The sequence below is a fragment of the Gallus gallus genome, chromosome 9, assembly GCF_016699485.2.
Source record: "Gallus gallus isolate bGalGal1 chromosome 9, bGalGal1.mat.broiler.GRCg7b, whole genome shotgun sequence".
NCBI lineage: Eukaryota > Metazoa > Chordata > Aves > Galliformes > Phasianidae > Gallus > Gallus gallus.
Window position 1 is genome coordinate 23042476 of NC_052540.1, and position 21212 is coordinate 23063687.

At 51.3% G+C, this 21212-nt stretch overlaps 1 protein-coding gene across 1 annotated transcript; it reads right to left on the bottom strand.

Moving 5' to 3' along the window:
* Nucleotides 1-1021: 1021 nt before the first annotated feature.
* On the bottom strand, nt 1022-4571 carry RAP2B (RAP2B, member of RAS oncogene family). Its single transcript, XM_015291825.4, has one exon. The coding sequence runs from the start codon at nt 4461-4463 to the stop codon at nt 3912-3914; it is 552 nt and encodes a 183-aa protein (XP_015147311.1). The 5' UTR covers nt 4464-4571; the 3' UTR covers nt 1022-3911.
* Nucleotides 4572-21212: the final 16641 nt, after the last annotated feature.

The window sequence follows — 21212 nt, forward strand, 5'->3', positions numbered from 1 at the left end:
GTTTCACTGCGTGTTTTCTCCATGCAGTGGTGACTGTATGCACCACGGAGACCACAGAGGCTGAGGTCACTGCCGCTAAGGATGAGAGTTTTGACTCCAGCCCCGTCAGAAGAAACACACAAGCACACACCCCACACAGCCACCCTTCCCTGAGAAACACAGACAGCTTCTCCACTACAGACTGGCAGTGTGAGGTGTACTTAAAGCCGAACCAAGGCGGCTCAGTGCTGTGCTCCAGGTGTCTGCACTCAGCTCACTCGGGCACCTTTAACCATTCCAACCATCCTGCTATTTAACCACTCTCACATGTACGTGTTTGTCAGAGTTCCTCCCTTCCAAATAAAAGATTTTAGGAGTCAAGCAGACGTTGAATTCCTAAGAAATGAGATTTCAGACCATAACGTTACAGTGATATGACAGAAGAGAACCTTTCTGACGCACACATTTTGTACAAGGCTATAAATGCTGCAGGAGGAGGCTCTGGGCTGTGAAGACCATTACTATCTCACCTTTGACAGAGCTCACACACACACTTGCTTCCACAGCAGTCTCTCTTCAGCCCACGAATGGGTGCTCACGGCAGCAGTCCTCCAGGGTACAGCAAAGCTCTGCCACAAAGGCTCCCGGGCCGCCTGCTCTACTCATCTGCGAGGCACAGAGCTCCTAACGGCACGCTGCTCCAAACGCTTCCCGTGGCCGCCAGGGGAGCTGCCCGTTACTCTGCACGGCAGAGGGTTCGAGGACACACGTGCTGCTCCTTTTCACACAAAGCTCTTGGAGAAAATGAAAGTTCTTGCATTTTGTCACTCCTTGAGGAAACGCGATACTTAGCAACACCTGCACACATGGAGGATCCAGATGAAGCCGCCATAAAGAGCCAGCTGCCCTTTATTGAAAATAAATGCTCTTGGAGGAAAAACTTGCCATGCATTCTATTGACTGCAGCAGAACCTCCAGGAATCGCACAGCACTGAACGCCGCCCTCAGAACTGCACGCATCAACAGAGCCCGAGCACAGGGATGGGAAGAACCACACTTGTATTTGCAACGAGGTCCGGAATATGGCACAGTTACAATCACAGAGACTGGGATTTCAAAGGCATGCTTTCTGGCAATAGAACAAGCTTGGATTTTTAAAAATACCATCATTATGTACAGCAAAATATGTGGTCATAAGACCAGCCTTAAACCAAGGCCTTGTTTATACAACTTCTGCACTGTCAGGAAGTATTCTGGCTGGGAATGCAATTTTTCTTCCAAATCAATTACATTTTTGCAATTCTCACTGTGAAAAGAGCTATATACCACCTTTGCACTGACACTGGTATAACATATTCCCACAGGGAAAAGGAATAAAAGAGTACCTTTATATTGATACAACATTTTTTTTTTTCTAGTGTAGAAGCAAATATAGCTTTTGTTATTCAGTCAAGTTAAAGCAGTACGATTTTGTTTCTACTTGATAGACAAGGCCTATGTTTAACAAGCACCAGAACACTTCAGAAGATTTGGAAGATCAAACACCGAGTTCTACTTTTGTACTGTCCTCACCAAGTCATAGAGAACACTGAACACCTAAATACATTCAGAACTCCGATTAGACCCACGCCATGTTTTCTTTAATCCCTCGCTATTTGACAAACACACCTTTTTGGCAAGAATTAAGAGTATAGCTACAAAAAAACCAGCACAGTCCAGAATTTCCTTAGTTGCCTCCAGCTGCTGCGCCGGGCTAAGGAACACGGGACTTTGTGTCCCACCGTACGCTACTTACATCCATTTGTGCATCATTCCTCAGTCACAACACAGGCAATAGGAAAACAGGAGGCACTACAAAACATGACAAATCTGCAGTCTGTTGCAGAGAACTGCTTTTACCAAGCGGAACGACGTGCTTTCAATACATCGATCTGGCACGAGGCCGCTCAGGTGCTGAACGCCACACAATCCCACTGAATTTAAGGCAAACGTTGACCATTGCAATAGCTGAGATGTGAATTTATGGCAAATTTTCTTCTGTAAACTTCAGTGCAAGATATGCCTGCAGTCACGCTTTCTTTCCAACACATTACTTTTGTAAAAAGAAGCCCCTAATACTCAGCATCCAGATTTTCAGTAGGCATTGGATGTTGGTAAAAATCAGTATCTAATCTCCAACTAAAACATAATATTATAATTGTAATGTCAGTCGCTGGGGTTTCACTATACAGAATTTAACTAAAGCCACTCCTTCCAGCACTGAAGCAGAAAGCTTTCCTACTTAAAAAGAGAAACGATCAGATTTACGTTGGGCATCGAGGCAGTTAGATTGCAGCTGGCCTAACTAAAAGCTCTCCATGCAGCACTGCTCCATTTCTGCTTTCACACAGTAGGACAATTTCAAGTTTTCTTGGCACGGGGAAAAAGCTGCACTTTTTGTTGCTAGTCTCTGAAGAGGAGCTAAGAGAGGAAGGTGAGGGAGATGACCAAAGCCCAGGTGTCCCAGCTCACTGAAGGTACAGCCTCCTCCCACCCCACTCCCTCTTCAAATCCGGAAACCACGATTTCGAGGCATTAAAATGCAAAGAGATGGAAAGCTGAGATGTCATAAATAAGTGCCTTTCAGACTCCTGCTCTACCCAACCACACTGCCCATAGTGAAGAACCAGGTCCTAACCTGACGAGACACTGCTGGGTTACAACACACAACCTTCCGACAGCTGCCTGCTGAGCGCAGCGCTGCCTTGTGCAGGACCAGGACCTAAACACAAACGAGAAGCTGTGTTACTGTTTTACTCACTATTTACTCATCTTACTTCAGCATTTGGTCTTTTTTTTTTTTTTTTTTAATGCCAACCTTAGCTAAACGAAGCCCCTCACGCCCTTCTTGCTGTGGCTGTGCAATGAACCAGGATTAACGGCCTGTGTAAAAACATTCCATGTAATACATAAAAGCGCACAAAGTTGTCTTCTAAAAAACAGCGTTTGTATTAAAATTCTTAAAATGGATAGACATCTCTTAGCTGCAGGTCTGGGATCCACGGACAGGTGTGACAATTTTCTTGGTACATCACAATGTTAAGCTTTCTTCCTCTGCTGGCCGGAGGTACAGCCCCCACAGTGACAGTAACAACAAAACACAAAGAAGGAGGCAGAAAAAAAAGCCCACCGCTCAAAGTCCCAAAACGCTGAATTCTTGCAAATTTGAAGTAAATGAAGGCCAAACTTGCAAGACATCGAAATTACAGCTAAAAGGCTTGGATGGAAATAAGAAATAAATCCCACCAACAATGGGCCCTTTTGTCCTGGCCTGTTCGGCATGATTACTGAGAGGGAACTGTGCGTGGGTTCGGAGTGGCAGAGAAGGGGATTCTGCGGCGCTCACAGGTTGGCACCAGCCGGCACGGGGTGCGGGGAAGGCACTGCGGACACGGGAGGGGGGGTGGGATGGAGGGGCTGTGCCGCTCCGAGCGGGGCACTGCGGGGCAGCGCCGACCCAGAGAGAGCCCCGGGAAGGAACGCCCCTCTCGCCCGCCGGAGGGGGGGAATAAAATAACGAAATCACACACGCACGCACACCTAAACATTGTGCAGACTCGTAACGTTTTCACAGCTGATCGCAAAAAAAGAACCATTAAAAAATAACGCCCTGCCACTCTCCTGCAGACTCCCTGTGATACAGCAGGTAAACAAAATAGAGAATCCTTTCACAGGCGGTCGCGCCGCTCCGCCCCGCGCTCCGTCCGGTCCCGGTCCGGGCGGACGCGCCGCTCCCCGCGCCGCGCTCCACCTTGCATAGCGTGTCGGGGCGCCCGGGCCGGCCCCGCTACGGCCGCGGAGCGGAGCAGCGCGGCGGGGCGGGCGGGAGGGAGGGAAGCGGCGCCCCGTGCCCGGCCCGGGCGGCGCGGAGCCGGGTCCGTCCCCGCGGGCGCTCAGAGGATGGCGCAGGCGGCGCAGCAGGGCTCGTCCCCGCCGGGCTGCGCGGCGTAGTTCATCTGGCGGACGATCTCGGCGAACAGCTCGTCCACCGAGGCTTTGTGCTTGGCCGAGGTCTCCATGAAGGGGCAGCTCCACTCCTCGGCCAGCGCCTTGCCCTCCCCGAAGGACACCTCCCGCTCGCCCTCCAGGTCCACCTTGTTGCCCACCAGGATCATGGGCACCCGCTCGTACCGCTTGACGCGGATGATCTGGTCCCGCATGGGCTTTATGTCCTGGAAGCTCTGCTGGTTCACCAGGCTGTACACCAGGATGAAGCCCTGCCCGTTCTTGATGTAGAGGTCCCGCATGGAGGCGAACTGCTCGGTGCCCGCCGTGTCCAGGATCTCCAGCACGGACGGCGAGGAGTCCACCTCGATCTCCTTGCGGTAGAAGTCCTCGATGGTGGGGTCGTACTTCTCGATGAACGAGCCGGTGACGAACTGCACGGTGAGGGCGGACTTGCCCACGCCGCCCGAGCCCAGCACCACCACCTTGTACTCCCGCATGGCTCCGGAGCGCCTCCCCCGCGGCGCCGCCGCTCTCCGCCCGCCCTCGCGGAGGGAAGGAGGGGCGCTCCCGCCGGCCGCTCTCCGGCGCCGGGGCGGAGAACGGGCGGCCGCGCCTCGCGGAGCCGCGCCGGGCGAGCCCCGCCGGGCAGCGCCGCGCCCCGGGGAGGGGCGGGCAGCGGGGCCTGCGCGGGGAGGAGGGGAAGGGGCGGGGAGCGCCGCACGGAACGGCCCTCCGCCATTGGCGGCCTTGAAGTACGGCCCGGCCCGGCCCGGCCCCGCCCCGCCGCGCCGTTCCCGCCGCCGCCGCTCTCCTCAGAGCGCGGGGAATGGCGGCTCCCGCCGGCCCGCCCCTTCTGGGCGGCACTGCCCGGCTATCGGCCCGCCGGTCCGCCGCCGCTATTGGCCCAGCGCAGGACTGCGTGCCCCCGTTGCCCGTGCCAGGGCTTCCCGCGGCCGCTCTTCGGGCGCTGGCGCTCCTTGGGGCGGGTTGCGGTGCCCCGAGCCCCGTTAGATCCGCCCGGGCCCCGAGCGGCGCTGGGCTGCAGGCAGCCGCTCCCCGATGCCGGAGCGCCGCGCCGCGCCGTACGCGTCCCGAGGGCCGAACGCCGCTCACGGCGGCCCCCTGCGTGCCTCCCGGCCGTGCCGCCCCGTAAGGCCGTACCGTAGCACCGCGGCCCGCCGCTCCTCTCGGCCCCGTCCGGCATTGCTGCTCCGGTTCCACCAAGGCCGGAGCGGATCTGCACGCAGCCGCGCTGTGCCCGCTGCCAGCCCTCCGGTCGGGCGCGTCGAGTCGCGGCGCTGCCTGCTCGGCTCCGTTCGTACGGGGCTTCCTCGCACTTTCTGTCCAGAGAACGTTCCTTTAAAGGAAATATTGCGGGTTATTTTGGCACCATACGGTTTTGCACTTACATCCCACCTGGTTCCTTACTGTTCTCAGCCTTAGTCAAGTGGTTGTGACATGGGGGTCCTTCTGACCACAGCCCGATAGCAGATGTCATTGGAGCACACCAGTGGGTGACACAGGCCTTGGGAGGTGAAGGCAGAGTACCCAAAATAAGCCATCAGCTGCACACGGTTGTTACTGAGAGCTGTGTCCATCTGTGGCTGAGTGCCACACCTCTAGCCAGCAGCTCACACAGAACCCCTCGGCAGTTGTTCGTGGCGGTCGTTGCCAGCGATGAGCACAGCTGCATTCCCCCAGCCCTGCTGTGCCATTGGTGGCTGCTCAAACTGCTCCTGCTGCCAGCACCGCCCGGCGCTGTGCTGCAGTTGCAGATAGGGATGGATGTCGCATTCACCCAGGACAGAAGCGAAGTGTTGGGCCGCAGGCTGGTCCTAGGCTACACCTGCAGAGCTGTCCGGACCAACCTGGAGCTGGATGGAATATTTTAGAGTCATAGAATCACCGAATGGTTTGAGTCGGAAGGGACCTCTGGGGGCCGTCAGCCCAGCTCCCCTGCAATATGGGGACACGCACAGCTCCGTCAGGTTTCCCAGCCCATCCGGTCTGCAGGGTGTCTGCAGGCTGCAGTACCAAAGACAAACTAATGTTCTGCTGACTCATTTCGCTTACAGTGCTCTGAAGTTTCGGGGACAAATGTGTTTGTTGACCTCTGTCTCCTCCATAGCAAACCCACACCTAAGTTACTTACACTGCATTTTCTAGCATGTCAAGAGCAGCTTTTGTAAAGACCAGATAATTATGATGCTGGATTGAATCAGCCCATTAAATCCCAATTTGCTGTTGAGTTGGGTTTTTTGTTGTTGTTGTTGTTATTTTCTTTTTGTTTGTTTGTTTTTAGTGACAATAAAATGTCAGTGCCTGGTTTTTCATTCTACACAGAGCTACTGATCGTTGTTACTTCTGAAGAAGAAAATGTACTGCATTCAGAGCAAAACCTGCTCTTCATGCTGTTGACATCTCAGAAATGTCACATATAAATCAGCATATAAAGCACAAACGTGGTTGGTAGGCAGTTTACCATACAATATTTACATATACAACCAGCTTCTGCTGTGTGGAGTAACCCTGCTCATTCAGTAAAGCAGCAGACAGGTAATGCTCATTTCCCCGCATACCGTAGATCAGCCATTAGCCTTTCCCGTTTGTCCATATGAGCATCAGCATCATACAGCTCCACAGCAGTGCTGGTTGCTCTTTTTTAATGTCCCCCCAGATATATTTAAATAATTACAGGTGAAGGCTAAATCAACAACACATATGAAATGGTAAATTCCAGCACCATGAAAGTTCATCGGTGTCTGATGACATCGAGATGTGACACCCTGAGCACAGGTGAAGCTCTGGCACAGCCATCCAGCCAGCTCCTCTGGTGCTCCTCTTGGAGGAGACGTAGCCAAACTGCTTACACACACAGCATTACCCCCCACCAGGGTAATGTTAACAAAGAGTTGTATAACCTGAGAGCTAATTCAGTACAACCGAGCTTGTTTGGGATGAGTGTTTCATAGTAAAACTGTGCTGATTTTGTGGAACAGAAGGACAGAGGAGTGGCGGGCTGAGCTGCGAGGTGAGCTCTGCTGAGCTGGAGTTTGTGTGCTTCTGAACTTCAGAAGGCCTGAGCTCTGCAAATGAACCAGAGCCAGGACCTGCAGGAAATGCACTGCTTTGGTTGAAACAGACCCTTTGACATTATGCTCAGAATTTGGAGTGTGCAAATGTGATTGAATCTGAAACTCCTCAGAGCTCAAGTGGCAGGAGATGGGAGCCTTCGCCTGGGCCTTCTCTGGCTTCTGACGGTGGCTGTTCATTTAAATCTTTTTTATTAATACACAGGAAATCCTTCTGACTGAGTGAGCTCATCTGAGATCGGAGTGCTGGGCCACTGACTGGGTAGGTGTGGTGACAGTAGAACCTTAAAGCTACAAACAATGCTAAATATATTAGTTTTAGCTTAATGAGATAGCAGTGATTTTAGCAACAGTTTTGTAACACGTTTTTATGTAACGATTTTCAATGGAAGATGCAGCTCCATACTCATTTTTCCTCCTTTCCTCCGTGGCAATGTGACTAAATGACTTCCTGCCCTTTTTTTTGCCCTCAGTTATACAGCAGTCGTTTTTAGATCCGTGGTGTAAACAGGCCATACAGCAACCATTAGCTGATCTGTGGCAGGAATAGATCCCTCTGTTGTGGGTTTTGCTTAAATGCTTATGGGCCACTGGGGCCAAATACAAAAAACTGAACAGGGAATTGATATGTTTTTAGCAGCACCACTGGGGCTGAGAATGCCTTAATTCAGCACTGTTGTTGAGCAAACCTGATGGGCAGTCGTGGTTGAAGAGTGCTGCGCACAGAGCCGTCTCACTGCCTGACAGCTGAACTGTTCCCTGGGTATAACAGAGATCTGCTTCTTTTCACTTAAGTTGTGACTTAAAAGGCTCATAATCCAATATAGAACAGTTAAACTGAGAGGATTTGGAATCATTTGGGAAGAGCTGCTATTCTCCCACTCCCATACGGCCAGTATGTAACACGGGTATTAGCACTGTACTGTAAGCAAAGGGAGAATACTGATTGAGGGAAGCTAAGAAGATGAAATAATCTCCAAGAGTTCAAAGTAGAGAATTACACTAAGTGTTTTCTGGCATTGGACAAATCTGGAGAAAATGCTCAATGTTTATTCATTTTGAATATATGAATGTGAATGATCTGTGGGCCTGAACTAGTTTTCAATTCAGTGGCATACAGAAGTCTTCACTGCAGATTCACCAGCTGTTTGATTGCACGTTGCTTAGGGAGCCGAGGAAGGAGAAGATGACCTTCTGAGCACAAATATGTAAGTATTCACAGTGTAAAGGATTTGCCATTTTTAATAATGATTTGGAAAACAGTACAATTTTTAAGATTTTGTGTGCTCGCGTGGTCTGTAATATCTCCCCTCACCCCTTTTTTAGCTGTGAGTGGCTTTGGTTGACGTTCAGTTATATCTGTCACAATAATGTCTAATAATATTAATACTGACAGTCTCTTTTGCTCTGAAACGTCTTCATTTCTCCCTATGGAAACTAGATTGCTCCTCTTGAATAGCAGTACTGCACTCAGCATTGTGCAACAGAGATGTTCAGCCCTTAAAACCTGCTGCCAAACTTCAACCAGAAGTCAGCAAGAAAGATTTACATGGTGGGTATAAACTTGTTTTAGGAATAGCAGTGAAAGCTGCTGACTGCTTCTGAACGTGTGACCACATCCTGGCAACGGGTGATTGAAGATCTCTTTCATCCTATCTCTACTTCTCCAGCTTCATCCTTCCTCTTTCCAATAACAGGAAGTCAGAGTGCTGATCAGAAGGCAGAGCAACAGATTGCTGTAATAAAGTATGCTCCTCTCATGCTCCCCCCTCAGAATGTGCAAAAAGTGGACGTTTTTGTGTCCTAGTTATGTGATTGTAAGTAACATTGCACTTGTTTTCCCACAGAAGGTTCATATTTAAGAAAGAAAAGAACAGAAAAGAACTTTCAAATTCTTCACAAAAAAACAATCTGGCATTTCAAGAGCATTTAAATCTAGCAGTAATTAACTTGTCTACACCTTGAGTTACTCCCGATAATTCTGAGTGTGAATAGATATCTAAAACAAGGCTGCCTAATTTCTGTTTATCTTCATCCTGTGGTATAAACTATTCTTATTCTAAATCAAGATGCCTACATATGGAGCTAAATGAGATAGTCAATTAGGGTAATTCCACGGGTAGAGTCATTTTATTGTAAGTGAAACTGTTCCATCTGTTCCACCCAGATAATCAGAAGGAAACTGATAAGAGGAGTTGCACAGTGACTCAGGGCAAAGGTACTGCCTCATGCTGCAGCGTGAGGTGGTACAGCAGTGTCAGCTGCTTTCTCCCCTGACTCACCCAGTGGAACGGTTCCCCTCTGCCCACTCCTTGCTGAGCAGGAAGAGCTTTGTGCCCTCATCCTGCTGCCTGCCCGTGCCAGCAGGGCCGGCACACGGCTTTGGGAAACATGGCCTGGCTGGGACTACCCGCTGCAAAGAGAGCTCTTACAAATGGAATACCCACGTCTCACTTTCATGAGACAGTATCAGCTACTGGTGAATGTAAAGGAATAGTAATTAAAGGGTAGCTTATCTGTAGAAAAGAAAGGTTGTTTTCTCCAACAGAACTCCTGCCAGAGATCACTGCTGTAAAAACAGCCCATGCTGCCACAGCTCGCTGCACAGGGTCTCATTAGAACCGATGTAATGATGCCGGCTTAGTTTTCTGTGTTCAGTGCCTTGTTTGTATCCCACTCATAGATACGATGTTTATAGTGAAAACATGCAGAATAGATCAAAGTTCAGATCAGTTTCTACAGTTCTTCATCAAATATCAATCCCCTGACATTCACCTCTGAAGCAGCTTAAACAGGAGGTGGTGAGGACCGGGGTTTTAACACGCAAAACCAAAAGAGAAGGCTTATGTGTCAGTGCGTGCGGCAGGCAGGCTGCAAGTAGGTGTGCTGGAACGGCCTGTGGAACCATAAATGTAATCTTGATAGCGCTTGTATGGAAACGGAGCTATTGTATGTTAATGGCAGTGCTATCATCAGCATGAACCGAAACTGATGACTAATTTCAAAAATAAACTTCCTGTCTGCAGCAACTGCCCTTTCTGTCCAAAAATGTATTTTCCTCCCTGACCTCTGGCCTGGCATCGCGCTGCAGTACGAGCCGTGCTGGCAATGAACAGCAGCAAGTTAAAATGCAGAGTTTTCCCTCTTTCATTAGTTGAATTTGTTTCTTCTTCCATCACCTGACCAGGAACGAGGAGCTTCTCCTGACAGACACTTCTGGCCACGCGGCCGTGAGGCACCAATGCTTTCAGCTGTGATCTTATCCTGTTTTGTAAGAGAGGTGGGAATTTCCAGCAGTCCTGAGGAAGCGGGAGGCAGGCTGTGCAGTTCTCTGGGCTACGGTGTTCTGCCGAGAGCCATCACGGCTTATCTTCTGCCTCAGACTGTCATGTGAAATTATGGCTGTAATTATTGGGAGCTACTGAAGTCTGGGGATTTCTTACTCGGTAACAGTGAGAAGAGCACATCCTCATCTGAAAACATGGGAGCGTGTCTGTGGATGGAGGGGTAGCAAAAGCACATGAAAAGGTTTTCATTTTTAGGGTATTTATTGTTTACTGTTGGTTACAAAAGGAAAACGCCAAGTTAGGAACACTGATAGTGACAAACCGGATGGAGCTATGGAAGGATTTCACGTACTGTACCTGCAGGAACACTGACATAAATTCACATCTGACCTGGCAGATCAATGCGGATCTGCCGGCTGACTCATTGTTCTCCGTCCCGTGTTAGCATACCCATCCTTAAGGCTCCCGAGCCAAATCAGATAGTACTGAAAATGGCTTAAAATAGCACTTCTCTGATGGCTGCTAAGGACAAGCTGCAGTTTGTCTCTCCAGGTTTAACAAGGATCGTACAACAGTCGGCGAGCTGTCAAAGCCTTAAAGCCAAATAAATGTACAGAGTACATTTGCCTGCTTTTTTAAAACTTTACTTTTATTTTTTGTTCGTGGCCAGGAGAATGAATGGTGGGAGCTGTGCAGGACGGAGCACTGACACACTGTGTTTCTCCCTGAATGTCTGCACACCGTTTTATCGAGCACAGTGTTACTAAACTTGCAGAAGCTCACAACAGATTGCACCCATCTTTGGGCACTTGGTACAAACGCGTACAATATTTACAGCTTTACAGTACGGCCCTTTGGGAAGCTGAGCGCCTCTAGCTCCCCTGAAGGCAGGGAAGCCTGGGATCCCTCAGCCTTACTCTGACTGAATCCCTAAGACTGCAAGAGAAAAGAAATTAAGCTAGGCGAGGGGACCTGCCTGCTCCATTGAGCTTTATTTTGCAGTGCACAGGCAGACTGCAAGCTCAGCGGATCTCTGCAAGCTATGTGGCCATATGGGCAATGGCAGTTTATGAAACAACTGTGCCAGATTTGGCAGCCTTTCTAACGGCCACATGGCAGGTCAGTGAGAACCACTTCAGTGCCAGTTGCATAATTTCACTCTTCAGTCACCCGAGGAGAATACGTGAGGGAAGATCTGAGACAGGACGGCGTTCAGCTCAGCATGGAAACCAACGCTATTCTTTATAAAGTATACATCCTCTGTAATCAGCAGAGCTCTTTGCTGCATCTTAGGTAACTGATAACATTGAAGTGTAGGTGTTGGTTGCTATTATTTACATGTGTACAGCCTTGTATTTGAGTCTTGGGTAAACACATCAACAACGGAGCATTTTTTTAAGAAAACCGAGGCACACGACGGGCTCAGACTGTCTATTTCAGCCTCAATAGACTCCACATCTCTCAAAATCCTCCACATTAACAAAACATTTCCTTTTCTGCACATTGTAAGAGGCCTGCTGCTTATAGCTCGTGCTGGGGTTATTTCTATCTGGTCAGGGTTGGAGGGCTGCTGGGGCCCGGCTGCTGGCTGTGCCATCAGTGCACTCACCAAACACTCTCTCGTCTTCCCAGGCCTGTGGCTGCTGGGCCAGATTACCACAGATGTGGGAGCAAACCAAATCTTGCAACACCTGGCCTCTGCAGGTAACCCCACCCAGCCTGACTCCAGGCCGAGTCGCTGAGCAGCAACAGCCTCTGCTCTACTGACAGATGACCTCATGAGAATGAACAGATAAGATGAAGTGATGTTGATCCTGCTTGATCTGTGAGCCACGCTCGATGCTGTCAGTCCAGGCAGCCAGGAATGGTGATGTGACCACAAGCCTTAGAGAATGCATGTGAAAGTGGTGATGCTCACGCACTGCCAGCACACTGGTTGCTCCTGCAGGGCCCCGCGCCCCACAGGGCCCTGGCTGCCGTGAGCCCACTGCTCTGTGCTCCTGGTGCTGCAGGCCATCCTGCGTGCTACCAGACCGGTCACATGGGAAAAAGCACAGGGCTTACCTGAGAAACGTGTGCGGATAAAAGTGCAGTGATGTGTCAGGAGCCGATCCATAGTAAACAGGAAATGTACACGAGTTACTTTATTTACAGGATGTGTATTCCCCAGGATAGAACTGAGTTCTGCTTGTTCGTCCCACTCATAAACAGCAAACACAATAATCTGGTCCCAGGTCTACCCCAGTCAGGTTCACTCATGCTTCTGCCCATCTGGGCTGGTTCTGATTGCTCAGGAAGAGGTGAACTCTGAGGCTCACTCGGGATGAATGGAGCAGATGAGATGCTATCCTGCAAGCATAACAGAATGTAAAGATGGTCAGAGAGGTTCAGTTTTCAACCATCCTCCCCTTCTTTGCTTTGACATCACCCTACTAGTGAAGCCAGCAGGCTGCTGCACCCTGTGAAAAGATTCTTTTTGTGTAAGGGCGCATTAAAACTTACAGCTAAATGCATCATTAAGTATGACATGCAAGGCACAAATGTTGGACAGCCACCCAATTTATCAAAGCCACTTAAAATTCTGATTCTCTTCTGCATCCATCCCGTAACCATCGTGATAGCACCAGCAAATGTTGCATTTGGACTGTTAGTGTTAAAACTACCTTACAAATCTTTTGATATCTCTTCCAGTTTTATGGCAGACTACCGATAACTACTCTGAGTGCAATAAAATAATGGCATCGCGATTTTCTTACTAGAAGCAGATGTGGGAAAAGCTTTTCTACGGTCCAGAACACACCACAACCACTGGTTTCCGTTTGTTCGAACAAAATGAAGAGTGAATATGCCATGGTGTGCTTTGGCCATACCTGGATCTGGATTCGTGTCCTTTTTCATCAGACTATTTTCTTCCCAGTACTTTCACAGACTGTTTAGTGAAGCGCTGTGTGCTGATGCTGGGGTGACTAATGCAAACGTGTGCATAAGAGTCAGTTTTGGTTTCATTGTGGACTAATCTCTCAGTATCTGTCTTTGTACAGCAAACAACAAACATCACAGTTTAGATGGGATTGATTCCTTCTGCAAACATATATAAATAACTGCTCTCGTGAGAACAGGAAAGTAAACTCTGTGGGACCTTCGGGGCTGTGCTGACAAAGCAATTAGAAGTCTTTCAGTGCTTCATTTTTTCTGACAGGAGCACTCAGTGCTGCAGGGCTTTGCACCTGAAGCAGGAGCACCATGGGGCTGCACGGCTGCAGCAGCGCTGGGGGCAGGGCTCCGGGTCCCACCGCAGCAGGGCTGAGCAGCAGGGCCCGGTGACAGTGCTGGGGTGCCTGGGGAGCGTGGTCCCTGGCATTTAATACGTGTGCATTGAGTTTTCTTGCTCTCTGCCAGGCCCGCGGCTGGTGGGAGAGGTGCCGAGCTGACCCAGACTGCCTACAGCTGAGTCTCACAGTCTTCTGATCAGTAGACAGAACAAATTGGTAACACCGGGATAGACTCACACCGTCACTGCTTTTGTCCGGGATCTGTGGGCCTGCGCTGGGCACTGCTATGGTCCTTGCCATGCCCGGCCACAGGCCCAGCCGTTCAGCACATGGAGCCTCTTTAAGGGCGCCTTCTCAGAATTAGGACATCTATTGCTTAATTAAAGTTTTGTGGCAGTTGGAACATAGGAAGTGCTATGTAAACGCTGAGTACGATTCAGCTGTCAGCATCTGAACGTAACTTATGCTTCACGTGGACTTTGGGATAAGAAATTCCACAACATTTTGCAAAATGTCCGATGCATTCCCAGTAATTTTACATAAGCTCCATTCATGGTGTCCACTGACTGGAAACAATATATGTGATTCTTCTACTCTGACTACTTAATTCAGCAGATAACCGCTGCTGCTCCATCGTTTGTGGATTAGACTTTAAGAGAGCAGCTGAGGCATACATTAGAATTCGATTAACGACAAAGGATCTGTTTCAGAAAACAGAGGCGTGCTGTCAGCTCTGCTCAGCACGGAGCACAAAGTCACAGTGACCACTTCAGCCCAACGGCAAAGCGGGAGCCGAGCACAGCTCTGGCGCAGGGATGGCCCCGGGCAGCAGCAGAGCACAGGGCCTGGAGAAACACGGTGGTGGTGCCTGCAAGGGGAGGAGAGGTGGGACTGCTGTGCTGGGTGGCTGCGGAGTGCAGCTTAGCGCAGTGACTACCCATGTTTTCGAAGGAAAAAAGCCCTAATTCTGATAAAAGGATTGCCTAATATTGTCTAAAACTGAGTCATCCAGACACGGACTAACAGAATGGGTGCTCCTCGTTCATCGGTTTGGCCCAAACCCACAGACTGCACTCAGAGCTGTAAGATCAGAGCCCATGGCTGACGGCACTGGTTACTTCCTGATGTGCTTTCTCTCTTGCTTTCCTGGTTTTTGCTTGCTTGAGGTGGACCCAGTGCAGGCCTTTAGAAGCTACAGAGAATCTGTGTGGGGTAGCTCTGCTGCTTCAGGGAGCTGAGCAGATCACTGGAGCTCGGCAGGGATCTGCCTGCGTTCAGCTCGGCCAGGGCTCAGTCTGCTGGAGGACCAGGCCTGAGCTGCTCGTGCTCCCCTGACGTCCTCACTGTGAGCAAGAGCTGCCCGGGGGCTGTGGGAGCGCAGCATGGCGGGGGCGTTCCAACACGCCGGGTCTTCCCAGGGAGCTTCATGAAACACAAAATACTTTACCAGCTCCTGGTGGACCTGAATGACTCACAGGGTTGGGAACAGGATTAGGTCATTGGTTCAGAACCAGTTCAGGGCCCATATCCTGTAACCTGATACACGGCGCTGAGCTCTGTTTGCTTCAGGGCTTTGGGAGGCACTCTGGTTCACTCCCGCAGATCTCCATGCAGGAGGCAGAAGGACACAAACTGATAAGCACTGCCAGACTGATAAGCATTGCCACTAAGTCGCTGGTTCTTGCTCATGTTCTCATTTCTGCCCTCGGCTCATGTTCTCATTGCTGGGTCACATAACATCTCTGAAACCCCTGTGCAGAGGAGGAGTGGCTGCTCTGCAGAGCCCCCAGCCGCTGTGCGTGGTGGGGTCTGTGCTGAGAGGCCCACGGGGTCCCGCCGTGGTCAGCATCATCTGGAGCTGCCAAGGCCTGGTGGGAATGGAGGGCCCCTGGGGTGGGGATGGGGGAACACCTCAGTCAGATGACACCAAGGCTGTGTAATGGTTCAGGGCGAGGGGAGTGCCTGCATCGCATGAAACCACAGCTACTCTGAGCTGGGCAGAACGTGCCCAACCAAATAAAATCGTAATGTTATTTTTAACATGTAGATAGTTGAGGAACCGTATGAAATTGGAAACATGCATGACATGGATGTCTCCCAAGAAGACTAGAGGAACAATGACTGGATCCAAACAGAAGGGACAAATATAAAGCATTTAACTTGTATGTTAAAAATAATTTCTAATAAGCTCCAGCTGTCTGCTCTGTAAATCTCCAGCAGCAGTGCCGGGCTGAGGCTAACTACCATGTCAGCCACCACTGGCTTTGAATGATTTGGAATTATGCACTCAACTGTTCAGCCAAAGAATAACTAACAAAAGGTGGCGATGCCAGTGCTTTCCTCAGAGAGCAAGGAGAGCTCTTGCAAGCCCAGGTCTTGATTGATGGACACTCTGCCATCTCCACACTGGGGCAGCAGCATCTCCTCACAATTAACTACTTGGTCCTGCCTCTGTGATTGCAGACGTGTACACTTTATCCATCCACAATCTAAGTACAAGATCTGTTTCCCCACATCTGGGGTTTTGTAGAGCTTGTCCGTGGTGTTCCTTAATTCTGACCTGGGAATGCCTGCAACAAGCAGAGACCTTTCTGTATTTCCTGCCTCTGAATGGTAGGTGTAGTCATTCTCTTTCATTTTCTAGCAGGATTTTATTACTTCTGATACTGAAGGATAGTGTCTTCCTCTGTAGTGCAAGGAAGTCCTGCCGTGGGTAAGAGGCCAAGCTTCCAAGTGGCCTGGAGCTCAGACAATTCAGAAGATCGAGGTTCACATCTGCGCTGGCCAGGACAAAAGGCATTTCAGTTGTATTTGGTGAGAGCATCGCTGTGTCACCATATCTCTCCTTCAAGGAGCTTATGGAAGGACAATGCAAGACGTCACAGTTTGTCACCATGTTCACGTCACTGCAGGAAACAAGGAGCCCAGGCCTCCTGCCTTCCCATCCTGCTGGCAGCACTGCTCCTGCCCAGCATGGGCAGCTGTCTCCTCCCAGACTCCCTTTTCTCCCTTTCTTAGGTTTCATGTTTCTGATAAAATTGCTATTCTACCTTCCAGCTCTTCCTAAGCTCTTCCTTGCAGAAGGCAGTGACAGGTTGCAGTTCCAAACCACATAGCCCTTTTTATGGTGGATCATCCCGTTGGATGGGCTGTCCCTCCTCAAGTTGCTGTGGTTTCAGCTGAGCAAAGGGTGCACTGATGGTGAGGGGATGCAGCGAAGGGAGGGCTGCAGACACATCACCTCAGCAGGAGCAGCAGCACTGGTGGCCGGGAGCCGGCTGTGAGGCAGTCTGATTGGTTTCATACCATGAACACATTTTGAAAAGCTGATTTGATTTTACAAGTTGTAACGGCCACATCTACTGCCATTGTGTTTAAGGACTATTTACCCCACAGCCAATCGTCCAAATAATGGGCAAACACAGCACACGCTCCCTGACACCTATTATTTCAGAGGAGAATGGAAATAAACACATAACTTCCTTCTGCCTTGTAGTTGTTAACTTCCCATCTAATACAGCAAGCAACAATCTGCTGATGCAGGACAGATGAATGGGGGGTGGGCTCTGCACTCCGTTAGGAAAGCGACAGTTTGATTCACTATTAAAGAAGCAAATTGAAAAAGCATTTTAGGAAATAAACTAGAGGTAGTATTATTTTCTTGAGCAGATAATCAATGCAGATGGTTTCCTTCCCTAACATGGAGAGTCCCCTAACGTGGCGCTGGGGGGCTCACGCTGTGCGTGCTGCCGCTGAGCAGTGGGCTCTGACGTTGTGCCTGAAGCCAGGGGCAATGAGGGGATAAGGGCTCCAAAGGGCTTTGCCTCTCCCAGCACTTGCCAAACTCATCCTGCATGGATGTTCACTCATCACTTGTATTTCATCTCTATGCAGACAGCAGGTCTGGACAGCCTTCACTCGTCCAAGGGATGGAGGAAGGAGTCTGCCGGGGGTTTGCCCTCAGAGCCCAGTTCCTGCAGGATGCGCGTGGGGCTGCACTACCCTCAACCTGCAGCTGGGGGTGGCCATATGCACCAGCCTACGTTGGGCATGGCAGTGGGCCAGGAGTGCAGGTCGAGTCACAGACTGTACTTAATTTCAGATTTCTGGCTTTAGCACTGCAACCCACACATTAGCAATCATCTGCCCTTGGGAAGTGTTTGCTTTTGTGCTGTCTTGCCTTTGCACTTCTGGCATTGCTCAATCATGTGGAGCTAAACTTTATTTTTGTGGAAGAGTCTCATTAGCTTCAGTGAATGGCCTACAAATCCAGCCCAAACTTATTGCTGTTTGCTTGCATTGGAGCAAATTCTGTGCTGCTCAGCCCCTGTTCGGTCACAGACCCCGAATTGGTCGCACAGCAAATCCATGGACAGCTTCATCCTGTGACTTCGGCTGCGGTCAGCTTGGTCTCCAGAAAGGGCACTTCAGAGCCTTCCCAGAAGACAATTTAAAATTTCCTTGCACATTCTTAATGATGTGACAAATACATAAATATTAAAAATCCTATACGTTTTATTCCCATGCGTGGTCACTTCAGGGGGTTGCTATCCCTAAACCAAACCCTGTAAGCACATTGTGCGAGGGTCTGTCACACAGCACCCATGTGAACAGGACCCACAGAGGGTCCCTGCCCAGCTGCTGTCAGCAGTAGATAAACTGCTGGGATGGGGTTATCCGGGGAGGAGAACCCCGAGGGGCCACAGCCCCACTCTGGGGAGCAGTGTGACACCCACAAGTGTGACCCTGCGCACAGCCGTGGGAGCACCCAGCTGTGAGCTGAAAATTGCCACGTGCTATTCTTGTTTGCAATCTCAAATCAGAAAGTCAGCTCACTTTGCCAAGCAAGGTGGCAAAAGGAATCAGGTTAACAAACAGGATCAGTCTTCTGGTGGGTGTGTGAGCAGCCACACACAAAGGAGACGTTCCACATTCAGATGGAGAACACCCAGGAGCATGGGAACTTGGCCGGTGGGCATGGTGGGGAGATTTGGGGCTGGATGTGGTGATCCTAGAGCTCTGTGCCAACCTTCACCATTCTATGATTCTCTGATAACCATCTGCCCAAGCAGGCTGTGTATTTAGAGCAGCTGCATGGAACTGTGCAGCCACCGAGGCGTGGTGATGGCTGTGCGCTGCAGTGCAGGACACGCAGCTCCATCGCACTGTGGGCTGTGCTGCGGGAGCCATTGGGGTCAGCAGGAGCCGTCTGCTTGGCCAGGCCAGGAACAGCCCAACGATGGGAGAGCACAAAGAATTCACGATTTAAGGAGCGGCGTGGGGAGGCTGCTGCAATTCCACCGCCTTCCACTGAGCTGCCCCAGTGTATAAATGCTGAGTCCTGGGGAGCCTATGAGGACTGTGGCCTGGCGCCACCTTTCTGCTACCTCTCGTGCTGGTTTCAGGATGTAGGCAGCACCAGGTAGGCAGCAGTCCCAGACCCAAGGCTCTGTGCTCAGCCCTCTTCCTGGTGCCCACGCCTGTGGCTGCCCCAGGGATGGAGTCCCTCCGGCAGCTCTGGCAGTTGGCCACAGCCACTGCGCATCACACTCCTGCCCCAGGGAGTGAGCTGCAGGGTTTGTGTGCACACAGAGGGCTGGGAGCTGGGATGAGAACGGAGAGCACTGGGCAAGCCTCAGCTGGAGGCAATGCAGCCACACCAGGCAGCCTGTGGCCAGCTGGTGCTTACCAATGGGCAACACCTCCCTCCTGTTGTGCCCCCCAAGGGCCAGGTGTGCAGTTGCACTTTTCCTCAGGGGCACAGAGGGAGCAGCCACCACCTGTCCTGTGGCAGCCCCCAGCATCCCGACCCAGCACTGTGCCAAGGAGCTGTGGGATCGGAGCCCTGCACGTGCTGCATGACAAATATCTCCAAGGCAACTCAGCACAGCCTGCAATGCTCAGTGGGCAGCATGCCCCGAGCCCACAGGGTGCACTCAGCACCACGAGCACACCTGGGGTTGAGTTATACCTTTTTGCCTTCCTCTCATTGCGGTTTGGTCACTCTGATTTAAGAATGAGGACAACAGAACCTCCCAAAACAGCCTCTGCCCCTCGCTCAGATACAGATTGAAACTGAAGGTCCAATTCCAAGCAGCACTCAGCACTAAGAGCTCTGGTCCAACAGAGAATTAGTGTGGTTTGGTTACATTCTCTGAATGCTGCAAGGAGAGATAAAGCACTGACCACCTCATAGATAGCTCCAAGCAGCACTGCTTTGTCCTAACACAGTAAATTGCATTCCTGGCCAGGAGGGGCCCTGGCCTGCCTAGGGAGAAGCAGCATGCCTGGGGAATGGGCAGCAGCTGGGACATCCTGCAGGTGGGCTGAGGGCTCCCCCAGGCAGGGAGCACTGGGTGCTGACACTGGATCAGCCCTGGCCACCCACCTGCCTGCACTCCTTTTCCTTTTCCTTTTCCTTTTCCTTTTCCTTTTCCTTTTCCTTTTCCTTTTCCTTTTCCTTTTCTTTTTCCTTCTCCTCCTCCTCCTCCTCCTCCTCCTCCTTCGTTCTTTTCCCTCCCCCGGGCCGTACCGCAGCCCCACGCCCGCCCCCTGGTGCATCGGACGCGCAGCGCAGCTCAGCGGGACGCGCGTGGTCGCGGGACAGCTCTGCGCTCGGACCCTGTGGGTGTTCCGCAGCGCGGGGCTGCCCTGACCGGGCGGGTAGCGATGGATCTCCTCGGTTACAGCAGTTACCGCAAAGCTGCGGTCCTTTAACTCCTTCAAGCTGCAGGTCGCAGAAGCGCAGAACGTCCCGTGCTGGAAGGGACCCGCAGGGGTCACCCGAAGCCAATCCCCGCATCAGTGCTCCCCGAGCTCTGGCAGTGTGTGGAGCCATGACCGCTGCCCTGGGCCCGCTCAGTGCTGCAGCTCCATCCAGGTGTCGGTGAGAAGCACACCGTGATCCTCGCACTGCTGCTCGGTGCAGCTCGGCCCGACGTGTGCTCCATCCCTGCAGGGGCTGTGGGCAGAGCAGCAGAGCCCGCTGTGTGCGGAACGAAGGGAAGCAGACGGCCCTCCGCCTCCGCTCTTTCCACTGCGCTCCGAGCTGCAGTGGTGCCATACACCAGCTCATTCCCATTCTGTTGTTTTAGCTCTGGCTAAATTTGAGAGAGCACGTTCTCAGCTACAAAACACTATTTTTCAACAGTCACCATCATTAGCTGTGCATTTTCACCCGTGATGAATAAGAGCTGCATGCCACGCTCATCAGAATCCACGCCAGCAGATGACCGCTGTTGCTGTCGCCTCTGCTGAACGTTCCACAGTGCCTGGCTGCGGCTCCTCACCCCGTGGCTTGCAGGGCAGCAGAAAGGCTGCTCACTGAGGGGAGTGCATCAGTGTGTTCTGCCCCCTCTTCATGCTTTCCATGCAGCAGCAAACCGGTGTGGGATTCCTGCAGGATGTGGCTGTGCTGCAGCCGGGAGCTTTGCAGAGAGAGCCGTGCCGGGAGTGGGTCTCCCTTCAGCCCTGTCAGCCAGCTCAGGGTGTTGGTGGGGCTGACAGTGCCCCTGCCTGCACTACCCCCATCTGAAGGCAGACCCTGAAGTTTTGCAATATGGAATGAGGCCTGTTAGAAAGCACCAACCCCGGCC